Here is a 21850-nt window from a genome sequence, read left to right as displayed (position 1 = left end):
CATTTTAGGAGGACTACAAGTTATAGTCTAAGGAAGATGCATATTAAAACTACATATATTGTCATTGTTTGTGTTTACACAGACCCAGTGGTGAAGACAGCAGGTGAAAAATGTGAAGTAAATGTAAAATGAACTTTTTGGAGTGAAAATAAAGAAACAACAGTTCTGATGCAGTTCCACTGATGAAATACACTATTATTTAAGTCAAACTCAATATTGATGCTTTTTATAAATGGTAAAATGGTAAATGGCCTGTATTTGTATAGCGCTTTATGTGGTCCCTATGGACCCCAAAGCGCTTTATACTACATTCAGTCATCCACCCATTCACACACATTCACACACTGGGGATGGCAAGCTACATTGTAGCCACAGCTGCCCTGGGGCGCACTGACAGAGGCGGTCAGTAATTCATAAAAAAGTTGGCTATATAATATAATATAATATAATATAATATAATATAATATAATATAATATAATATAATATAATATAATATAATATAATATAATATAATATAATATAATATAATATAATATAATATATTACATTTGAAATGTATAAAATGTATTAGGGACAATTGAGATACCGCGAGTTACTCAGTGAGAGAAGGCCGTGAAGACACCATGCATTCTGCTCCTCGCCGCCAGAGGGCAACAATGAGCTCAAGAGGTGGTGGTGGCAGCCGTGCGCGTGCTGCTTCATCAGGGCTGAGGAAGAGTCACAAGCCTCATGTGTCATGTGTCTTGCTCTGTGGCAGGCGGTCAGCTGACAAATCCGGCTCCTGTGTGATGTTTACTTTCTGTTTTCAGCGCGTTTATCTGCGTTTTTTCTGAATGAATGCGGCGCTATGCTTCGCCCAGGAGGACCATGGTAGTCGTGAACTCGGTGCTGAAGCTGGTGCAGAGGCAGACGTACACCTGTCTGTCCCACCGATACGGGCTGTACCTCTGCTTCGGGGGGATCGTGCTCATGATCGTTTCCGCCTTTCAGTTTGGGGAGGTGAGGTTTCTTCTCTTGTTTCAGCTCCTGTCTCTTACAAACAGCCGCTTCTGCTGTCGGGTTAGCTAGCGTTTACTTTCTCCTAACAGCTGTTTTCAGCACAGCACCTTCCCACCAGAGTCCACTAAAATTCGCTTGTTTAAGCAGATCTTCCTGAAAGTAAACAGAAATGTATTGCATGTCTTTAAACGACACGTCTCCCCGGACTGCCTCTGTTCTGTGTGTATTCTCCATTAAAACCACTACTGTAGCTCTGTTTTAATTAAACTGCCTGCCCCTTTTTTCAGATGTAGTTTAGATTTAGTTACACCAACTGCTACTTGATTTACGTTGAATATCAGATACTAAATCTCCCAAAATGATTCAGCACTGTAGTGTGCGCGTGATTTTAAAATCGTGAACTACACGGCGTGTTCTTCTGTCCATGCAGGTGGTGGTGGAGTGGAGTAGGGACCAGTATCATGTGCTGTTTGACTCCTACAGAGACAACGTGGGTGGGAAATCATTCCAAAGCAGGTAAAAGAAACCAACCTTAAGCTCATTTCATAGATACATTTTGTGTCTTAGGGGAAATCTATCTTAAGGCATTAGGAACTAGAAATCATAAAAATCTCAAAGCACATTGCACATTTTCTAATCCTAGCAGACAAGAAATGTGAAAGAACCAGACAGGGTTTAGCCGTGCATGGATAAAAGTTAATTTACAGAGAAGTGTGTGCTGGGGAGGAAAACGGGGTTGTGGATTTGCAGTTTAAGCGCTGTCTGTTGAATTATATGAGTGTGTGTTTGATTTATTATTTATTTATTTATTTATTTATTTATTTTTTTGCAGGCTTTGTCTGCCCATGCCTATTGATGTGGTGTACACATGGGTGAATGGCACAGACACGGCGCTGCTGAGGGAATTGAAGGCAGTCAAAGAGCAACTGGAGGAAGAACAAAAAGCTCAGAGGTAGCTTTATCTCCTAAAGTTCCCAAATACAGTAAAACTCAGCATGAAGGTCAGAGTATCATCAGCTGACATTGATTGGCTTGCTGATGCATGAAAAAAGGGAATCGTGTGATTTTTATCCACCTCTGAAATGTCATCTAGTGTTAAAATAGACTGCAACAGCCCAATAGAATATAAACACACTGTTCGTTTGCACACAGGGAACGCCTGGGGAGAAACACAAGCGAGACAACTGAAGTGCCAAAAGACAGGTGAGTGTGATGACGGTGTACACAGTGGGTGTGTGATCTGTGAAGTTAAATAAGATGAATTCTTATTTGTTTAGCAGTTCGTTATTTGGAGTACATATTTAGGGCGTGTGTGTAACAATTATGTGGCGACACAGTAGTGCGGGGGTTGGGACTGTTTCCTCTCAGCACCTCCAGTTGTGCATGTTAGGTTAACTGTTTATTCTAAACTGACTGCTGAATGTGAGAGTGATTGCATGTTTGTGTAAAAATAATATGCAAGTTCGGGATTTACATAAAGTGCTTGTGCTCAGTGTTTGTTGCAACACAGTCCACAAGAGTCTAATGCAATGAGAGATATGGAGAAGAAAATCTGGGAAGCTGGTAGCTGTTCTTGTGGACTTTGCCCTGTGTCCCCCACCTCGGAGGAAAATATAAGCTTTTAGTTTGTTTTGGGAACTTCTGGTTAGGGGTGGGCGATATAAACGATATACGATATAAACGATATAAATTTGGCCAACGATAGAGATTTTGACTATATTGCTCTGTCGTGATAGCGCATGTTGATGGTGTCATCAAGCTGAGCCTGTTTTGGTCGAAAGCAATGACTGTATAAAAGTTTGTATCATGTATCGCGATATATATCGTTACCGCACGTGCTTCAAATTATATCGCAATATGAATTTTAGGCCATATCGTCCAGCCCTACTTGTGGTGCAGCTAATGAATATTGAAGCCTAGACTTCCTCTTCTGTGTGCCGGTCTGTGATTACAAATAGAAAAATAAATAAAAAGCAGAAGTCGTTTTGCCATAATTTCTTGCTCATCCTCTTTACATGTAATGCACATACACACCTTAATACACCTGCTGTTTTATGCTGGTTCTACACTATATTGCCAAAAGTGCTCTCTTGTCTCTTGTTTACACAGATTGAGTGACAGCCCATTCTTAATCCATAGGGTTTAATATGATCTCAGCCCACACTTTGCAGCTATAACAGCTTCAGCACTTCAGGGAAGGCTTTCCACAAGGTTTAGGAGTGTGTTTATGGGAATTTTGGACCATTTTTCTAGAGGTGCATCTGTGAGTCAGACACTGATGTTGGACAGGAGGCTGCCTGCACTTTAATTCATCCCAAAAGTCTTCTGTCGGGTTGAAACCAGGACTCTGTGCAGGTCTATGTCTTTATCAGCTTTGCTTTGTGCACTGGTCTGCAGTCATGTTGGAGCATGAAGGGGCCATCCCCAAACTGTTCTCACAAAGTTCGGAGCATGAAATTGTCCAAAATGTCTTTGTGTGCTGAAACATTAAGTTTGTCCTTCACTGGAACTAAGGGGTCAAGCCCAACTTCTGAAAAAACAAAAAACCCACCTTAATCCCCCTCCACCAAACATTACTTTTGGCACAGTGCTTTTGTGTTTATCTATGCGGTCTAATGCAGCTAAGTACCACAGTTCTGCATCATACTGCTCGTCTGTTAACTTACAGAGAGGTTAAAAACAGGTTGCGTCAGTGTGGGTACATGGTGTGTTGAGTTTATTCTCAGACTTGTAGGTGTTGTGAAAAACCTGCTAAATGACTGTTAAAGTCGCAATGCAGTGGCATTGTGTGAACACCGAGGCTGATGTTGAAACAGGAAACGCTGGTGGGTTGCACCACACAGAGGGTGTCAACTGATGGGATACCAGTTAGAGAAAAGCAGTTATTATTTTATTAACCAGAATGTTGACCATTGTTTACCATTTAAAGTTTACCATTGTTTTACTTAGCGCTGTGATAATTGGCTTTGTTTGGCTTTTATTTAAGAAAAGGGGTGGTACAAATTTTTTTAAATTTTTTTTTTTTTAATAAAAACGTAAATGCATAATGATAATACTATATAAGTGTGCATGGAGGTTTTAAAGAAACAGTATTTTATTATTTTATGTTTTCCTCTTGCTTAAATTATATCAGTGCACTGAATATCTCTTTGGATATTTTCTGTTTCTGCTCACCGCTAAAATGTTGGTCTGAAAAACACCAGCCCCGTCTTTCTTCTTCCTCCTTATTGTTGACCTTTAACCACAGATACACGAGGTGCTCACTGCAACATTTTCATGTCTGCTTGGCGCATGCGCCACTAGCGTGCTGCCTGCTGTAACCCTAATTTCCTTCGGGATTAATAAAGTATTCTGATTCTGATTCTGATAAATCCGTAAACTTCATCGATTTTATGCGTGCAAAGGAAGTAGCTCTCTGAGTGAGTGCACAGGTGTAGCTGTGCTTATTAAAGGATTATTTATTTATTATTATCCCTTTTTCTGGCCATTTGTTTGCAGTGTTAAGCCTGAATGCCTGCTGTCCCATTGCATCATCGCGCCCATGCTGGCCCTGGATCCCGCTCTGCCGGCCAACATTACGCTCAAAGAGCTGCCATCCCTCTCTCCCTCCTTCTCTGCTGCCAAAGAGCTGCTGCTCATGAACAAACCCTTCCACCAGCCTACCAGCTTCTCCTTGGTCGTCTTTAACTCGCAAGCTGAAGGTAAAGAAACAAAGAGGATCAGTAAAGGATGCTCTTCGAATGACTTCAGTCAGCCGACTGCGGGTGGAAGTGTAGTAGCTGAGCCGGCGGAGCTATAAGTGTATACTTTTGTGTGCTTGAAGACATGAAACTATAGCAGGAGATTCAATTTAATGATAGCGATAACATTAGTGTTGAAGCAAGATTAAATAATCAAGATCATTGTGCACTGGCATAACACTAAGACCAGAATTTTGCATTCAGCTTTTGAGGAAACAACTGTGAGATAATTCATTTCTAAAATGATGACATTCATCAGTTTTTGTAAAATAATTTAGGGTTTCATTTGCTGACAGGAAACTATTCAGACACAGCATTTAATAGGTTTCTTGGTTTGTGGTCCACTTAAACCCAGCAGTGTTCTGCAGGAGGGAAACGAATGGGAAATACCAAATCCTTCTTGACACTGGAGTTTACAGGGGAGCATGCATGTGAGAACACAAGTGTCCAACTTAGCAGGATTGGACGTTAAAAGGTCTTTACTGTGCCAGCTACCTAGCAGGTAGCTCATAGCCAGTGAGTGGACTCCATGTCTCCTGTCTGGGTTTTATCATTATTCACACTAACCTTAAACAAACTGATTGTTTCCAGCACTGAGATGATGATCTGAATCCTCTGACAGTGCTCAGAACTCATACGTGAAAGTCATAAGTCTGATATTGCTCCCTTGATCCTGTTTTTATCTTTGTTTCCATCTTTTTTATTTGATGATTGGAGGCAGTTTGTTTAGTTTGTTCACGTAGCCCACACTTTCCCAGAGTTTGTTCCACTTTGTTTTGCACTTCATGCACGCGTGTCAAAGATCGAACTATGGAAACCTGAAGGTGTGTGTCTGCTGCTCACCATTTGTTCATTGCTCCCTGCAGCCATTAAAGCGTATACAGATGTGTCTAAAGAAGATCAGAAATTCTCTGTGTCCAGATGTTACCTGGTAAGTTTACATCTGTTTTAGCACTTTTTAAGAAATTTGCATTTATTCTCTTTGTGCATGTAATTAACTCTGTTATCTTTTCCATTTATAAGATAGGGCAATAAAACACCAAAAGGCTTTTATTTTGAACCTTTGTTGTTGTGTCTCACACAGACAACGGATAAAGAGGCTCCGGGTCTGACCCGCATGCAGACTCTGGCGTATCTGAGCGGCTTCCCTGCGTCCTTCAAGGAGACGGAGAGGTTGCGAGCCAAACTTCCATCTGTCATAACCAGCAAAATCAAACAGGTACCAAAAGTCATTCCTTCTGCTCATTAAATAAAAAAATCTTCTACACCACCTTCCAAGAGCATGAAAATAAGGATGTTTTAAAGTTGGTTTTAAAACAGCAGATGGCAGAGTTGCACTTTGGTGAACGTGCAGCAGACGCTGTCACTTTATGTAATTGTATTTCTTACTTTCAAACACTATCTTATTTCCTCCCAGTTCCTTGCATTAATTCTTCTTCATCTTATCCCTTATGTGAAATAGTGACATCAGAGTGATGCTAAAGGATGTTTGTACCATGTTTGTACCATGTTTCACCATCTCAATTACACCACAGTAGAGAACTATAAGATACTGTCTGATCTTTTTTTTAAAGCATAGCACCAAATTCTAAGAATAGTCTAATCGCAGAAGTCAAATCCTCCTTGAAGAGGAGTTTGCACCTTCCTGCTAAACCTGTGTTTCTCTATTTTAATCGGTGATGTTGTGTTGTGGATAAAGGGCCTCTGTTTAGCTCAATGTTGTGCTTGTGTATCTAATAATTTTCTCTAATCAGAACTCTGCTTTATATTTTGAGACAGAGGAATGCCACTAACAGGTTGGGATTACTCAGAAATAACCGAGGAAAACAAACCAGGCCAGGGCTGAGTGACCCTGTAGCTCCAGCCGACAGGCTGCAGGACAGGCCTGAGTCTTCTGATAATGCCCTCATGTGGCTGATGAGAGCTAATGGGTGATGCATTAGATAAGGTCTTTCATAACTGCCTTTGTTTTTAATAAGAATTCAAAACAAATGTGTTATCAGAAAGTCTTACAGTGTCAGAGGACATTAAAGCAAACTTCCAAAAATCCTTAGTATAGGAATTATTATTTTTAATTGAAGCAGTTAAATAAATTAAATGAATTATTTTTATATTAATATATTTCACAATTTCACAACAGGGTACCCATCTTCTGATGATCACAAAGCTCAAATCATCCCAAACTGGTTTCTTGAATGTGACAGTATGCTCACTGTACTCATATAAGCACCTTTGAGATGTGGTAGAACGGGACATGATTACAGATGTGCAGCTGATAAATCTGCTGTTTGATAGTATCGTGCCAATATGCACCAAAATCTCTGAGCAATGTTTCCAGGACTCTGTTGAATGTGTGTCATGACAGTTTGACAGTTCTTAAGGCAAAAGTGGGTCCCACCTGGTATTAGACAGGTACCTGATAAGGACTACACTAATAATGATCTGTAACATGTAGGTTAACTGCATTTAATCTAACTCATCATCCAACCCAGCTGTCCCGTCATTCCTTCCATTCGTCTCCAAGTCTGCCACTGTCTTGCCTGGCAGGTCATGTGATAATAACTAGTGGTATTCAGGCTGTAACCCTAGCTGTCCATGCAGGGGTTAACATTAGAGCAACTGTTTTCAGTGGCGCATTGCCAGCCAGCAGTCCAAAAGGTCACCAGGATTTTTCTGACCTTATCTGCACTCTTAAACACATCCTTGCATCTCAAACCTTTAAACCAACCGGATCTGGCATTTGTGAAGCCACACAGGAAAGATGATGGAAATAGTGTGTGTGTGATTGGTGTTTAGTGGTGGAGGGATTCTAGGTACACAGGCCACTACACAATGCTCAGTTTGGATTTCAGCATATTTCCGGGTGCTTCTTGGCCGGTTCTGTGAAAGAGGGATGATGTGCATAGTGCGGAGGGAGCGGCTGAGCGCTGAGGGGTGGCTGGTATTTATAGCTGGTGTTAGACCGACGACTATAGTGATGAAAGCTGGACCACAGCCCTGATCATCTGCCTGTGCTGTTGCCTGTCAGGTCCTGCCCACTGTGTTTGTGTACAAGTCTGCTGATGTGATTGTATTAGCGTGCGTTTTGATCTGTTTAAGAAGCGTGTGATTGTCCACGTGGTGTACTGTCTGCTCCATGTAGTGAGGTTATATAGAGTATGTTCACAGAAATACAGAGCAAATAAGACAGTCACAAAAATGTTGAATTTCTAAGACAAAGTAAACCGTTTGTACATGATTGTAAAAGAGATTTTATGATCTTGATGGATAATTTTTTTCCTGGTTAAATACATATGAAATTAATATACAGATGTATAATATATCAGCCAACTGTCATCTGAATGTGATAGAAAGTTTGAGCTGTGTTTGCTTTAATTACCAAGCAGTCTGACTAGGATTTAAACAACTATAAACACAGAGAAATGCCTTCAGTCACTCAGGCTAAATCAGTTTTCACAACTTCCTTGTTTCATTGACAGAAAGAATCCAGAACCCAGAACTTGAGCTATAGAAAATTTAAAAGTAAAAGTTGTGCCTCAGCACTGTAGCCAACATGTTGTAAAAGGTGATCCTTTTACTTTGAAAGCAAAGGGATGTCACATTTTTCACAGGTTTCCTAGACCTTGGACAGTGTTTGTAGACTAAGTCCATCCCTTCAATTCAAACTACGACGACAGAAATATGCTAGTGACCGATACAATGACAGCGTAGGTTTCCTTGATGACAGCTGGTTGCCAGGTGCCCAGTCTGTAGACCTGGTGTAACCAATCTTTTACCCAGAAACTGTTGTCAGTCTCCAACAATCACTCATAAACACTTGCAAAATACACATTTTTCCCTCATGATCAGTGGTTGCCAGATGGTTGCAGATCAGTCTCTAGGCCTGTCTGTCTTGGGTCTTATTCAGTTTGAACCACAGTTGTCATATGGCTGAAATGGTGGTGGTTAGCGTTCACATGTCTGGAAAACCAATAAAGAGTGAGATTAAGCACCAGTAGCCATGGTTTGTGGACTGAAATTGCGATGCCAATGTAGCAGTCATCTTTTAGAGCTAAGACTGACTGTGATATGGGTTGAATGCTAGCAACCCTTCAGCAAGGACTGTATAGATTCTTGACACAGCGACTGGCAGATAGATGCTAACTGGTATTTCTATAGCAAATTACAAAAACAGCTGCCTCATGGCGCTTTATCTTGTAAGATTGAGAGCCTACAATAATATAGAACAAACCCCAACAATGAAACAACCTCTTTTAAGGAAGCACTTGGCGAGAGTGGGATGGAAAAACTCCCTTTTAAAAGGAAGAAACCTCTGGCAGAAGCAGGCTCATACGTGTGTGCTTCAGTGACCCACACAGAGAAGGACGACGCAGCTGGAGTTCAGATCGAGCTGCATGCTGCTGCAACATCCCAGTCCATCTGCTTGAAAAGATCACTCGGCACTGGGTTAATTACTTTATCCAGATTGTCAACTTATTTTTCTAGACTAATTACATTGTCCACAGTCCCTGCAGTGACACACGGCCCACAGTGATGAGGGTTTATTATGTGTTGAGAGCATAATACACACGGGACATGTTAATGCTGTGGTGTGGAATAACTCGCGCAGCCGCCTGGAGCAGATGAGCTGATGAAATCCAGACTGTTTGGTGATTCAAAATTAAATTTCACGACAACCATTCCCCCTCTACTTCAAAACAAGGAAACCTATCCATATATTTAGTGCCTTTTTTTTTTTTTTTTTTTGGACAGTCTGTGTTCTCCCAAAATTAAGACAGGAAGTGGTCACATGTAATGACAAGAAAATTGAGGATTTGTCCACCTCTGGGTCAGTCGTTGCTAGCTGTGGAACCAGTTTGGTTTCATGTGTCAAGCATGCTGCAGTAAGCGGACGCTGCTGAACATAGCTCGACTGTTTATGATGAGAAATGTTAAAGCAAGTCGGAGCAGTTACTGTATGGGATAGCGCTTAATCCTGAAACCCAGTAACAGTAGCACAAGAAATCATTAAATCACTGAACTGATATTAAAGAAGGATTATGATGTAATATGTTTTGTGTTTGCTTACATTAGTCTTTGTTTTTTCAGCTTTATTGACAGATACAGTGAAATGAAAAAATATGAAAATTTCCAGCAGTCCTTAAACCAAATCCTCATAACCAAATATTGTTGTTCATAATTTACTTAAATTAAAAATGAATCTACAAAATGTTCTTATGACAAGTATCTATAGGTCAAATTACCAAAGTTTGGTTATTTTTTATGTTGATTATGATGCATTCGATAAAAAGGTTTGTGGGTATAAATTTACACTTCTTTGGAAAGCGTGCGTCTGTGTAAAGCTGCCACACACTTCTGCTTTGTGTGTATGTGCCAGTGCATTATCATGACTATAAAGAGTGCAACCTGATCCGTGCCTTGTTGTCTCCGGGCTGCGTCCCGCTGGGTTTATAAGTCCCAGCTAATCCGCCTCACCTAAAAACAGGAGCAGAGGAAAAAGCAGACGAGTGGAGGCAGAACACGATCTTGTGTGAAGCGACTCAAGAAGTTTTTCCTGTAAAGTAAAAGTAACCCTTCAATACAAAAAGTGTTTTCATTAATATTTTTAGACAACTAGAAGTGTGCAAGTATGTAAAAAGGAGGAAATACTCGATTACTTGCTGTTAGCAATATTTTACTATTGCAGCTCATTTTGACTATTATACAGCGCTTAAAGAATTTATTAGCTCACCTTTCAGAAACACAAGAAAATACAAATATTTTGGATATTTGTCAATGACTTGTGTAAGACAAAAAAAGTGTTGTTATTTATTAGATAAATAAGAAAACTTTAAGTTTGACCTGGCACACTGGACTTCTCTTAAAAAGTCAGAAATTAAACAAACATAACATTTAAACCCTAAGCCAAATGTTTTTTGTTCAGGAATGCAAGTAAATACTCAAACAGTTTTTGAGTAAAGTACTTGTGGACACTGGTGGATTTATCAGTGCAGAACCATAAAAGAAACATTTTGGTAAATATCAGCACTGTTAATCTTAGGGAAGCTGTCGCATAAAGCTTCCACTGTATCTTGGTCTGATAAATTTATTAAGCATTGCATATTTATATCTTACAGCATTTTTATATGGAGTTTATTTGTATATAAACATCCTTACCCTGTAATGCCTGTGCCATGAAGAAAACTTAAAAATTCAAAGTATTTAAAAAAACAGACAAATTCAAAAAAAGAAGAAAAAAACTCTTTATTTGCATAAGAAAGTTTTAATTTGTAACATTTCTTGTTGAATACAGGAATATTGAGAATTTATTGCTCACAGTTTGTTTATTTTAAGCAAACATATACAGTGGTAAAAATTACTAAAAAGTGTTAAAGGATTAAGAATATTGTTCTTTAATGGCTAAAGTGGTCAGAAAATGATGCAGAGTGAAAAAGGTGCAATATTTTACTTAAAAAAAATGAAGCAGCTGAAGGTTTTTTGCCGTTCATGTTATGGAGGCGGTTTTTAATGTTTGAGAGAGTAGACAAAAGGTTTTTAATATCCAAGGCTGGGGGCTCGCACACACACAAACACGCACGCAAACACACACAGAGGGCTTTGATGCCACACATAACTCCTCTGAGATCAGACAGAGCCATATTCATGTGACCCTGCTGGAGAAGATGACATCACAGAACTTTCCGAACTCTCGCCTCTTTATACGCACGCACGCACGCATGCACGCACATGTATCTATGACTTCAATGGACCTTTACCGTGACTAGCTTACCTCTAACTTTAACTGTAACTACTGCTTGCCTAACCTTTTGAGGAACTGCTTTTGTCTCCATGGAAAGACTTAGTCAACTGTTTTTTCTAGTCATTTTTTTGTCAGCTTCATTTATCGCCGTCTTTCAGAATTTTCCCTCTCCTAGTCTCTGCTATAAGCTGCTTTAAATTGAAATCTTTCTCACTGTTGCATATGGAGATTTTTGCTTTTCGGCTTTAAAGGGAAACCTTTTAAGTTGGTAACTCTGTCCAACTAGAAGTTTAGTGCTTTTAGATTTTAGAAGGAGAATTAAGCCTTATGTAAAAGGCTTGTTTTTACTTTTTGTGGATTAATAAAATAATAATAAGCCTACAAACATGTCAACAGCTCTGTGAATTGCAGCTTCAGTCCACTGAGTAATATTTTATAAAAGTTTACCACCATTAACAGCTGTCTTTAGTGCTCTAAATCTGTAGGTTTAGCATGCTTATCAGCACTAAACAGAAGCTACAGCTGAAGAAGATGAACAGGTTTTTAGTCCAAAAGTGTAATTTCAACCAACTTGATAAGTGACATTTGAATAGTCAGAAATGGCAAAGTTGATAGAGATGTGTACCAAATGTGACAGCAGATTTGTATTTAAACACCAAAAAAAAAGTAGCCTCCTGGTGGCCGTAAGAGAGAACAACATTAAAAGGTATTGTGTGAATTGCAGGATCAAAAGTAGAGCCTAAACATTAGAATATCTTTATCCTTTATCCTCTGCTTCATTTATTTTTACCAGGTCAAGTAACTTATTAAAAGGCTACTGCAAACCACTGGACTATTCTTCCAAGCAATTAACACTGTAATTGAAATGTGTTTATTTGTCCCTCAGTTTGAGTTGTACTCAGAAGCCAGCATCGCCCTGCTCCACCTCAACACGCAACAGGATTTCACTGACTTGACTCAGCAGGCCAAGAAGAACCTGACACTGGATGGGAAAGAGTTAACCATCAGTCCTGCATACTTGTTCTGGGACCTCACTGCTATTTCACAGGTAGAGTCTTCTTTTTTTTTTATCCTTTAATATTTGGCATTTGGTTTATTTATTTTTTTACACAGTATTGCAAAATGTGTGCAGTAGGCACTATATATAAGATATATAAGATGTAAAGAAAGAAGTGTTGTGTGTTTGCCCTCCAGTCTAAACAGGATGAAGATGTATCAGCCAGTCGATTCGAGGACAACGAGGAGCTTCGTTATTCGCTGCGCTCTATTGAGAGACACGCCCCCTGGGTGCGACACATCTTCATCGTCACCAATGGGCAAATTCCCTCCTGGCTCAACTTGGATAACCCCAGAGTTTCAGTTATTACACATCAGGTAAAACTTGAGCCTCAACTTCTACAACAATAAAGGTCCGCCTGGAAGACAGAAGCTATGCTTTTATTCATAGTTTATTGTGTAAATTAGCTAACTGCTCCTTTTGGATTTCCAGGATATCTTCTCGAACCACAGCCACCTTCCCACTTTCAGCTCACCTGCTATAGAGACCCACATCCATCGTATTCCTGGGCTCTCACAGAAATTTATTTACCTCAATGATGATGTGATGTTTGGCAAAGATGTGTGGCCTGATGACTTCTACAGCCATTCAAAAGGACAAAAGGTGCAAACACAACATGAAAAGTGCTCACAGTGAAGTTTGCCCTGAAATATGAGCCACCGTTTCAGTTTTTAAATACCAAAAACTAGCTTTATTTTGCTCGATTCCCTGCAGGTATACCTCACCTGGCCGGTTCCTAACTGTGCAGAAGGCTGCCCAGGATCCTGGATCAAAGATGGGTACTGTGACAAGGCCTGCAACAACTCAGCTTGTGACTGGGATGGAGGAGACTGCCTGGGTAAAGATATCAACACCGTTGCGTCTTTTTTGTAAATGGGCATGTTTGTGCTGTGTATATAAAATTTTTTAATTCTTCTCTAACAGGTGCAGCAGGGAGCAGTCGATTCCCTGGTGGGGTCGGTCCCGGTGGGGCTGGAGGGGCCGGGGGACAGGTGTGGCAGTTTGCAGGTGGTCTAGGAGGCATAGCGGGGACATCCTACTGCAATCAAGGCTGTGCCAACTCCTGGCTGGCTGACAAGTTCTGTGACCAGGCCTGTAATGTACTTTCCTGTGGCTTTGATGTGGGAGACTGTGGCCAAGGTATGTTTAAAGCAATACATGTAATAGTGTTTTTTTGTTTTTTGGTGTTTCTTTTGGTTTTTACTATTTTATAATATAACCCTCAAAGGTAATCAGGTCTTTCTGTTGTATTATTTTAGGTTCAATACCTGCAAAAGGATTAATAAATTGGTAATATGTACAAATATAATTGCTAATAATATGTAATAAAATATGCTGACATATATCCTTTAAAAATGTAAACATTTTTAATGATAATAGGTAAAATAGCAGACTATGGTACATTATTTTTTAAAGAATAAAAGATTCATTTTATTAATCTACTCACTTACTTTATCATTTTATTATTTATTTAATTACTCATATACATTTATTTTATTGATACCAGAATTTAAATTACTCTGTTGCAGATGCAGCACAAAGAATAAAGTAAAAGCAGTATAGTCTACACTAAAAACAAAAGACTTTGTTATACTTGGAACAGCCATGTTGTCAAAATTGTAGAAATTGTCATATGCAACATAGCTAAATGAAGATAACAAAAAATACATAATAAAACTATCCCCAAAATGAAAAAATTACTGCAATTAAAGCCCCAAAAATGACATGAATATACAGTAGCTTAGAAACTATGAGCACAGCTAAATAGACAATGTAGAAAATATTTTTTTATAAAAGTGAAGACGTTTTTCAGTCAATTAAATTTTAAATGAGATGCAATCAGGAGCTGAAATCTAGAATGAACGTATGTATTGTGACATGAACTAGCAAAGACTGTGCAAATCTTTCCTTAAACAGCAAAGCTGTAAGAGATGTTATACAGTGTGTTTAACTGCATGTCCAGCAAATGGTGCAGAGGCTGGTCAGGATCCTGACAGAGGAAGCCGAGCAGTGTGGTGAATCAGTCAGGAACAGTATTGACGAATTTCCTCAGTGAGTAATATGGACGCATTCCAACAGCCGGCAGTTCGATAATCAGGTGACAGAAATGCTCACTTCTTCTTACTGCTCAGATTAGTGTCTCTGTCTTCTTGAAAAGTCCCACAGTTAGACCACACTGTGGTGCTGGAAGTTTGAGTGTAACAAACAGCAATTAGATTTTTTTTGTTTACATTCCTGAAGTGTCTGTCTGAACTAGTGACAAGCTTCTTATAAATAAATGATATATGTTTATAATGCTAAGATATGTTTTATTCATACATACATCTAAATAACTCAAATGAAGTAAAAAGAAAGGAACTCATTATATTGAAATGACAAAGTAAAATAAAGGAAATTATCTTAATAGGTAAAATTCTAAAGAAAATACAAAAAGGTAAAAAATACATATATCAATCTGTCTGCGTGTTTGTTTCTTTGTCCACCAACTCCTCCTAGACCTTTAGGAGTTGAACAACCAAACTTGGCACAAAGGTGCATCGTAGGCCCCTGAATGTTCTGATCTGTATCAGACACCACAGTGTTATCATATTGCCCTCCACCCACCTAACAACAGGCTTAAATGACTTGGTTTTTGACTTTTTGCAGCTATAACATCTTATGAAAGCTAAACTATACATTATATATTGTAACGTCATTATGTTGCCTAGCAAGCACCCTTTTGCATATATGCACCCACAACTCTTTATAAAAGCTTTGCAGCACAGACGATACTGTAGCCAAACATGTATTAATAATATTACTAAGTATCCTATAAGAACTTATAAGGATTGACTTGTTTTTATGTTCTGACACCATAGTTCTTGGATACATGGTCTAAATGTGCAGTGTAATTTGCGTATGGACAATAAACAAGTTTATGTTTTTATTTAAAGTGAACATTTTTGTTGCTACTAGAACCCTAAACATATTCTTTTGTCGTAGGGGGGAAAAAGACATTCGAAGTGTGTCCTTTGGGGAAGTGAGAACGTTTTGAAAGAACTCTTTTCTTTTTTAGAACACTTTAACGAGCTGCATCATGTGACCCTACTGAGGAACCAGAGCCACTACACGCTCCCTGTGGGTGAAGTCAAGCCGTATTTCAGCTTTGAGAAACTCGCTCGCAGAGTCTCCGAAGCCCACATCAGCGAGAACCCCGTGGTGCGTCACACCTCTGTCGCAAACAAGTGGAAGACCATTCACCTGCTGCTCTACCCTGGTTACAACGCGAGCCAGATCCACTACAACCTCACTTTTCAGAGAGACGACGACACAGAGTTTGCCATGAGCATCAGTGTGGCTGTCGACACCCGTGAGGTTTCTCAAACTAACCCGTCCCCGACTTCAAGCAAAGATGCAGGAAAAGAACCAAACGCGACCCCGACCCCGGAGTCAGTGTTCCCTTTCTCTGATATTCCTGAAGACAAACGAGGGCCTAAGATCAAGAAAGGGCCACCTGGAGATCCTCAGACTATCATTGAGGTTCCTTCTTTAAATGTGTCACTTTTACCAGCTGCTCTGCGCAAAGAGCTTCAAAAGCTGGAGGAGAAGCTTCTGATCGGTGACATTACTATGAAGGGTTACAATCTCACAAAAGCTGAACTTTTAAAGTCTTACAAGAACCTGGCGGAAAAGCATTTGATCCCTGATTCACAGCTAGGCAAAGATGATGAAAGCAGAGTCCAGAAGAAGACCTATAAAGACTTGGACGGAGAGGATTTGAAAGGAAAAGATGAAACTGGAAATAAAGAAGAAATGTCTAAGAAAGATGTTGCCGTGAAAGACAAACCCGTTACTCCTCTCGTACCAGTCCACATTGATGATAAACTTGAAAGACCTTTCTCTCTGAAAACTGCGATTGAGAGGCCCATGACATCAAAGCTTTTAAACCGACTTTCCCTCCAAAAAAGTGCGGAGAGTCAGGCTGAGCCAGATAATGCTGCTCCAGTGGGGAGAAGGCTCCAGCACTTCATCTCCTCAGATCGAGGCTTCCTGCCGTGGGAGAGGAGAAAGTATTTCCAAGCTTTACTTGAGGTTTGTACACCCCTGTCTTCAATTTAAAGCTCCACTCAAAAAACTTGATTAAACAAACTAAATTTGTGTTTACTCCACAGGAAGAGGAGCGTCTTGAGAGTGAAATGGCGTATGAGACCGATGGCACCGCTACCAGGCGAAAGCTTCAGGACACTTTTGCTGACTCGTTGCGCTACGTCAACAAGCTGCTCAACGGCCAGTTTGGCTTCACGTCTCGCAAAGTCCCCGCACACATGCCGCACATGATCGATCGTCTCATCATGCAGGAGCTGCAGGACACGTAAGTGATATTCTGTCTTATCAAATCAGATTTATATAAATATATTTCTATTTCTATACATGTTTAGAAACAGCTCATCTGTTTTTAAACAGTCATTATTTATATCAACCACTCTGCTTGGTCTTCTTCAGATTCCCGCAAGAGTTTGACAAAACATCGGGCCACCGTGTTCGTCACTCTGAGGACATGCAGTTTGCCTTTTCATACTTTTACTTCCTGATGAGCGCTCAGGATCAGCTCAACGTGTCCGAAGTGTTTGATGACATCGACACCGATCACTCGGGTATTTTGTCTGATCGTGAGATTCGAACTCTCGCTACAAGGATCCACGAGCTTCCACTAAGCCTCCAAGTTAGTCAAAGCATCTTTCCAGCGTCAGTAAACAGTTTCCAACAGTTCCAGTTTTGAGTTTCGTTTTTATTCTTCGTGCCCTTTTTAGGACCTGACAGGTTTGGAGCAGATGCTGATAAACTGCTCTAAGACGCTCCCAACTAACCTGACCCAGCTTCACCTGGTCAACCCCACTCAAGAAGCCTACTATGATCCTAGCATGGTGAGATGTACAGCTGGCTTGACAAGGTAATATTTATTCAGTGTTGAATTATTTGGCTGATTTTCTGTTTTCCTAATCTGCAGCCTCCTGTCACGAAAGGCCTCATCCTCCACTGCAAGCCAATCGCAGAACGTATTCACAAAGCCTTCAGAGACCAGAATAAATACAAGTGAGATTTAATTAGTTTATTTCAATGTGTATGAGTAGTTGTGTATACTAAGCTGACAGAGCGCTTTTGATGGACAGGTTTGAGATCATGGGGGAGGAGGAGATAGCTTTCAAGATGGTGCGGACCAATGTGTCCCACGTGGTCGGCCAGTTAGATGACATTAGGAAAAATCCCAGGTGAGGAGAACTTTATATTCCTTAGAAGCAGATGCTTTTTCATTGTTTTACCTTAATGTGGTGCAATCAAAGTTTACATCTCTTCCATCCTTGTTGTTGAACTGTGTTATTTTCTTTAATTTCACCAAAAGGAAGTTCATCTGTCTGAATGATAACATCGACCACAGTCATAAGGACGCTGCCACAGTGAAAGCTGTGCTGAGAGATTTCTACGAATCAATGTTCCCGCTGCCGTCCCAGTTTGAACTGCCCAGAGAGTACCGCAACAGGTTCCTGCATATGGAAGAACTCCAGGAATGGTATGTTTAGCATTTTTAGCAAGTTATATCCATTAACTGCCATCTAATAAGTGCTAACTTCTAAATAAAATAATATCAGAGTTTAAGTTGTTAGAGATCTGTCGATAGAGTTACACAGGAAGAAAGTTGATATAAAGCGGTTGATAAAAATGCTAAAATATGCACCAATCAAGCAGAAACTGAACCAAGAGATTCAGTTCAGTGGTTTGAATTAGCAGAAATGATGTCTCACAAACAGTTGGCAACTTCTAGCCACCTGTTACAGCACATATCCAGCCTCTACCTTCCCTCTGCCTTTGTCATGGATTACTTCTAAGCCTTAATTAAAAGGGCGAGTTATTTAAAAAATTGTGTCTGTAAAGTTGGTCTGAAGAGGACCAGAATAATTTTATGTATCAGGCTGTAAACAAGCTCATTATTGCTAGTTTGGCATTTTAAGTGTGGAGGTGGACTCACTGCAGTGAGGAGTAGGTCACCAGAACAGTAGTGAATATTTTTAATCACTTTTGTTACATGGCATATTTGAAAGCTTTGTCTATTAAATATCCATAAATAACAGGAAAATGTGTAGTTTTTTGTCAAATACGGCAACACCTTTTGGCAACAAGAACTGAGATGCTTTAAACTAAGGCATGCACACAAATGTAACTTTAAGCTCTGACTCCTTCCCACACAGTCGAGCTGTTTTCCCCATTCATGCTAAGGTATGAATTTGTGTCTGTCACCACGTAGGACAGCGCATTGCCATGTTGGACCAGTGGGAATCCCTCTGGAGAGTTACAGGGCTCTTTGTCAGGGATCCTGCTCCTGCATTCAGGGCGCTTCACCAAGTGAATGCAAGCCTCACATAGAGGCTTTGTAATTAGACCGAGCCGCTTCAGATGAATCACTAGTTTTAAGATGCTTGTAAGATCATTAAATGGCTGAGACTCCCAACTCCACCCCTTCCTTTCCACATCTATTTTCCATGTCTGTTTGTAAGCTTGACAGGCAGATGGTGTTGGGTGATGTCCCCATGCCATTCCATTGCTGGCTGTCCTCTGCGTACTGCATGCTTCCTCCTTGTTACATCACACCTTATCATCCACTGACCTGCCACTGCGAATGTTTACCTGATGCAGAACAATCATTTGACGCCTGCCTCTGTACCTGTTGGAGTTGGATTGAATTTTTTTGTTAACTGATTGAAATGTGTTGTTTCCCAGGCGGGTGTATCGGGACAAGTTGAAGTTCTGGACCCACTGTGTCCTCGTGACCCTCGTCATCTTCACTGTCATATCCTTCTTCGCCGAACAGGTCAGTGTTCACCATGAACCACGCTCGGCTCATTTAGACATTCAGACAAAGATACACACAGAATTTGCTTGCACACCTCTCCATTTCCATGATTCACGCTTGAGTTATGATAACGGCCTTCGCTACCGAAATTCCTCTCCGAGGAGCGTCCATCTCGTGTGTCGAGCTAGTATGACCAGCTATGTCGTGACCTGCCTTTATCAAGATGAAAGACCCCAGCAGCCTTTTATGGAAGGCAAGACTTAACTGTCTTTGTTAACTGGGATCAGACAATTCCTGCTATATATTGAACCTTCAGAAAAGTTGCATTTCAAGCTGTAATAATATACAGAAAGCACAATCATTTTAAAAGCAGGAAAATATTATTGGACACATTTCAAATTCTTCCTCTTTGGTGTTGGAAACGGTTTAAAACAAATGCCACGAGTTGTTTAACAAATACTAGTCGACTGTTCTGAGGTACCTTCCTAATCCAGAGGTTTCCAGTTTCTCCTCAGCGAACTAAAAGAAAGGTTAATAGTTGCAGTGACCTTAGGAGAATTTCCTTCACAGAAACCCACTGGGACCAGTGTGTCACACTTGTCTTGTGCCGTTGTCACTGTGCACAGACTGACTTTTGATGTCTTTCTGGCACTATCTGAATCTGGCTGCCCCTTCTGTTTATGTCAGAGTTTAGATTAGAGAGATCAAATGTGTCTTCACTCCTCAGAGGGAGGTGATTTTACTCGGCTGCTCTATGTCTAAGATTATCTTTGCTTTCTTGAGTTACAAACATCTGAAGGGACTCTGGTGTCAAAGCCTTGATTGGTGAAATTAATAGTTTGACATTTTGGGAAATATACTTGCAGTCTGGGCACAGTTACATGAGAACATTGATGCCACTTATAACCATTTGCTGTTGCTAAAAAACAAATGAAAAATGGTGCCATGAGGAGGTCAAGACGTGGAGTCAAACTGCCGACCTTCTGATTTATAAACCTTTGCTTTATCACACACACACTGTATCCTTTTGACAGTCGTGAAAAATGAAATGACTGCAATTTCCTGTGCCGTGATTTAAAAGTCGTGTTTTCCTATTTTTAATAAAGAAAAATGTTATTTTAGATACAATAGATCTGCATTTGGCAGCAATAACTTGAGCTAGATATTTTCTGTATGACTTTCTCAGTCTCACATATATTGCTGAGGAATCGGCATTAATTCATACACAGCTCTCTTAAGGTCTCTGCACAGCATTTAAACCAGGTTGAGGTTCATTCTTCCCCATTTCAGCCTTTCTGCTGTAGATTTACTGCTGTTCCTGATGCAGTTTGGGCCAAGCTTTAACTTTAGGCCTCACACTTTACTCTAGAATACTTTGGTATACAGAAGAGTTCATGGTTGGCTCTTTGCCTCCAAGGTGGCCAGGTTCTGTGGTCACAAAACTAGCACAAATGACTACCCCTCCGCCACCGTACTGACAATTGGCATTAGGTGTTTGTGCTGTGTTTGGTTTTCTCCTGACACAGTGCTGTGCATTATAGCCAAATATCTATACTTTGTGGTTTGTTCGACTTTGCAAACCTAAGCTGTGCTGTCATTTTCTTTAAGACTGAATAACAAGCCATACTTACTCAGTGTTTTTCTAATTGTGCTGTGATGAACTTTAACATTTAACATGCTAACTGATGCCTGTAGAGTCTAAGGTGTAGATTTCGGGGGTTTTGTAGTTTCTCCGTGAATCACATGTCTGATTTTGGAGTGAATTTGCTTTTTGACAACCACTCCTGGAAGATTGCTGGCAATATATTCACACCTGAATTTGCCAGACCTGCAAACTGCCTTGACCTTTTCTTTGCTTTTATAGAGGTGCTCACATTTGCTGATGATCATTTAATTAGGTGCATTATAGATTGGACTAGATCTCTCTCTCCTCCATGTCTGTTCATAAGGAAGTTAATGACCTTTATTGCCACCCCCTTTCATATTTCTATCAGTTGTTCTGCAGGTTTAGTAGTGACATTTCCTCTTTCCCTGTTCCTGCAGCTCATCCTGCTGAAGCGAAAGCTGTTCCCCAGACGCAGGATGAAACCGGGAAAGCAAACCCGGAGCGGGTGTGAAAGCGGAAGACTTCCCTCTCTTCATTTTATTGAACAACAGCCTCCGCGCCTCCTCTCCACCTCCACAGTGAGTACAGGAGAAGGATGCAAGCCAGCTGGAAAAAGCAATCCAAGATCCTCAGCGCAGAATTGCATCACCGTGGATTTGAGGAGAGACTCGTGTGAAATGTTAATGAAACATTTTTCAGAAGATGATAGACAGGGCTGGCCGGTGAGGAGAATAGCAGCCAGACAGGAGGAGCTCATAAATCTTCTTCTCTTCCACTGGAGGCACCCGAGACTTTTTACACACCACAAACAAGAAACACTCCTTTCACCCTGCACCACCCTCCTCACGTCCTGCCCTCAGCATGCCACTGATTAGTATTCTG

The 21850-nt window shown here is 40.4% G+C and overlaps 1 protein-coding gene across 1 annotated transcript; it reads left to right on the top strand.

Moving 5' to 3' along the window:
* Positions 1-707: 707 nt before the first annotated feature.
* On the top strand, positions 708-21608 carry gnptab (N-acetylglucosamine-1-phosphate transferase subunits alpha and beta). Its single transcript, XM_085138379.1, is given in 22 exon segments — positions 708-1000; positions 1431-1516; positions 1833-1952; positions 2153-2203; positions 4499-4701; positions 5607-5671; positions 5825-5959; positions 12366-12527; positions 12674-12853; positions 12969-13139; positions 13251-13374; positions 13461-13676; positions 15592-16607; positions 16688-16887; positions 17019-17238; positions 17327-17440; positions 17524-17609; positions 17687-17785; positions 17917-18084; positions 19290-19380; positions 21406-21447; positions 21450-21608. Coding segments are annotated over 22 exon segments (3741 nt in total). The 5' UTR covers positions 708-838; the 3' UTR covers positions 21480-21608.
* The last annotated feature ends 242 nt before the right edge of the window (positions 21609-21850 follow it).

Source organism: Neolamprologus multifasciatus, chromosome 17, assembly GCF_963576455.1.
Source record: "Neolamprologus multifasciatus chromosome 17, fNeoMul1.2, whole genome shotgun sequence".
Classification (NCBI taxonomy): domain Eukaryota; kingdom Metazoa; phylum Chordata; class Actinopteri; order Cichliformes; family Cichlidae; genus Neolamprologus; species Neolamprologus multifasciatus.
The sequence above is the reverse complement of the archived record's forward strand: the minus strand, read 5'-3'. Positions and strand labels throughout refer to the sequence as shown.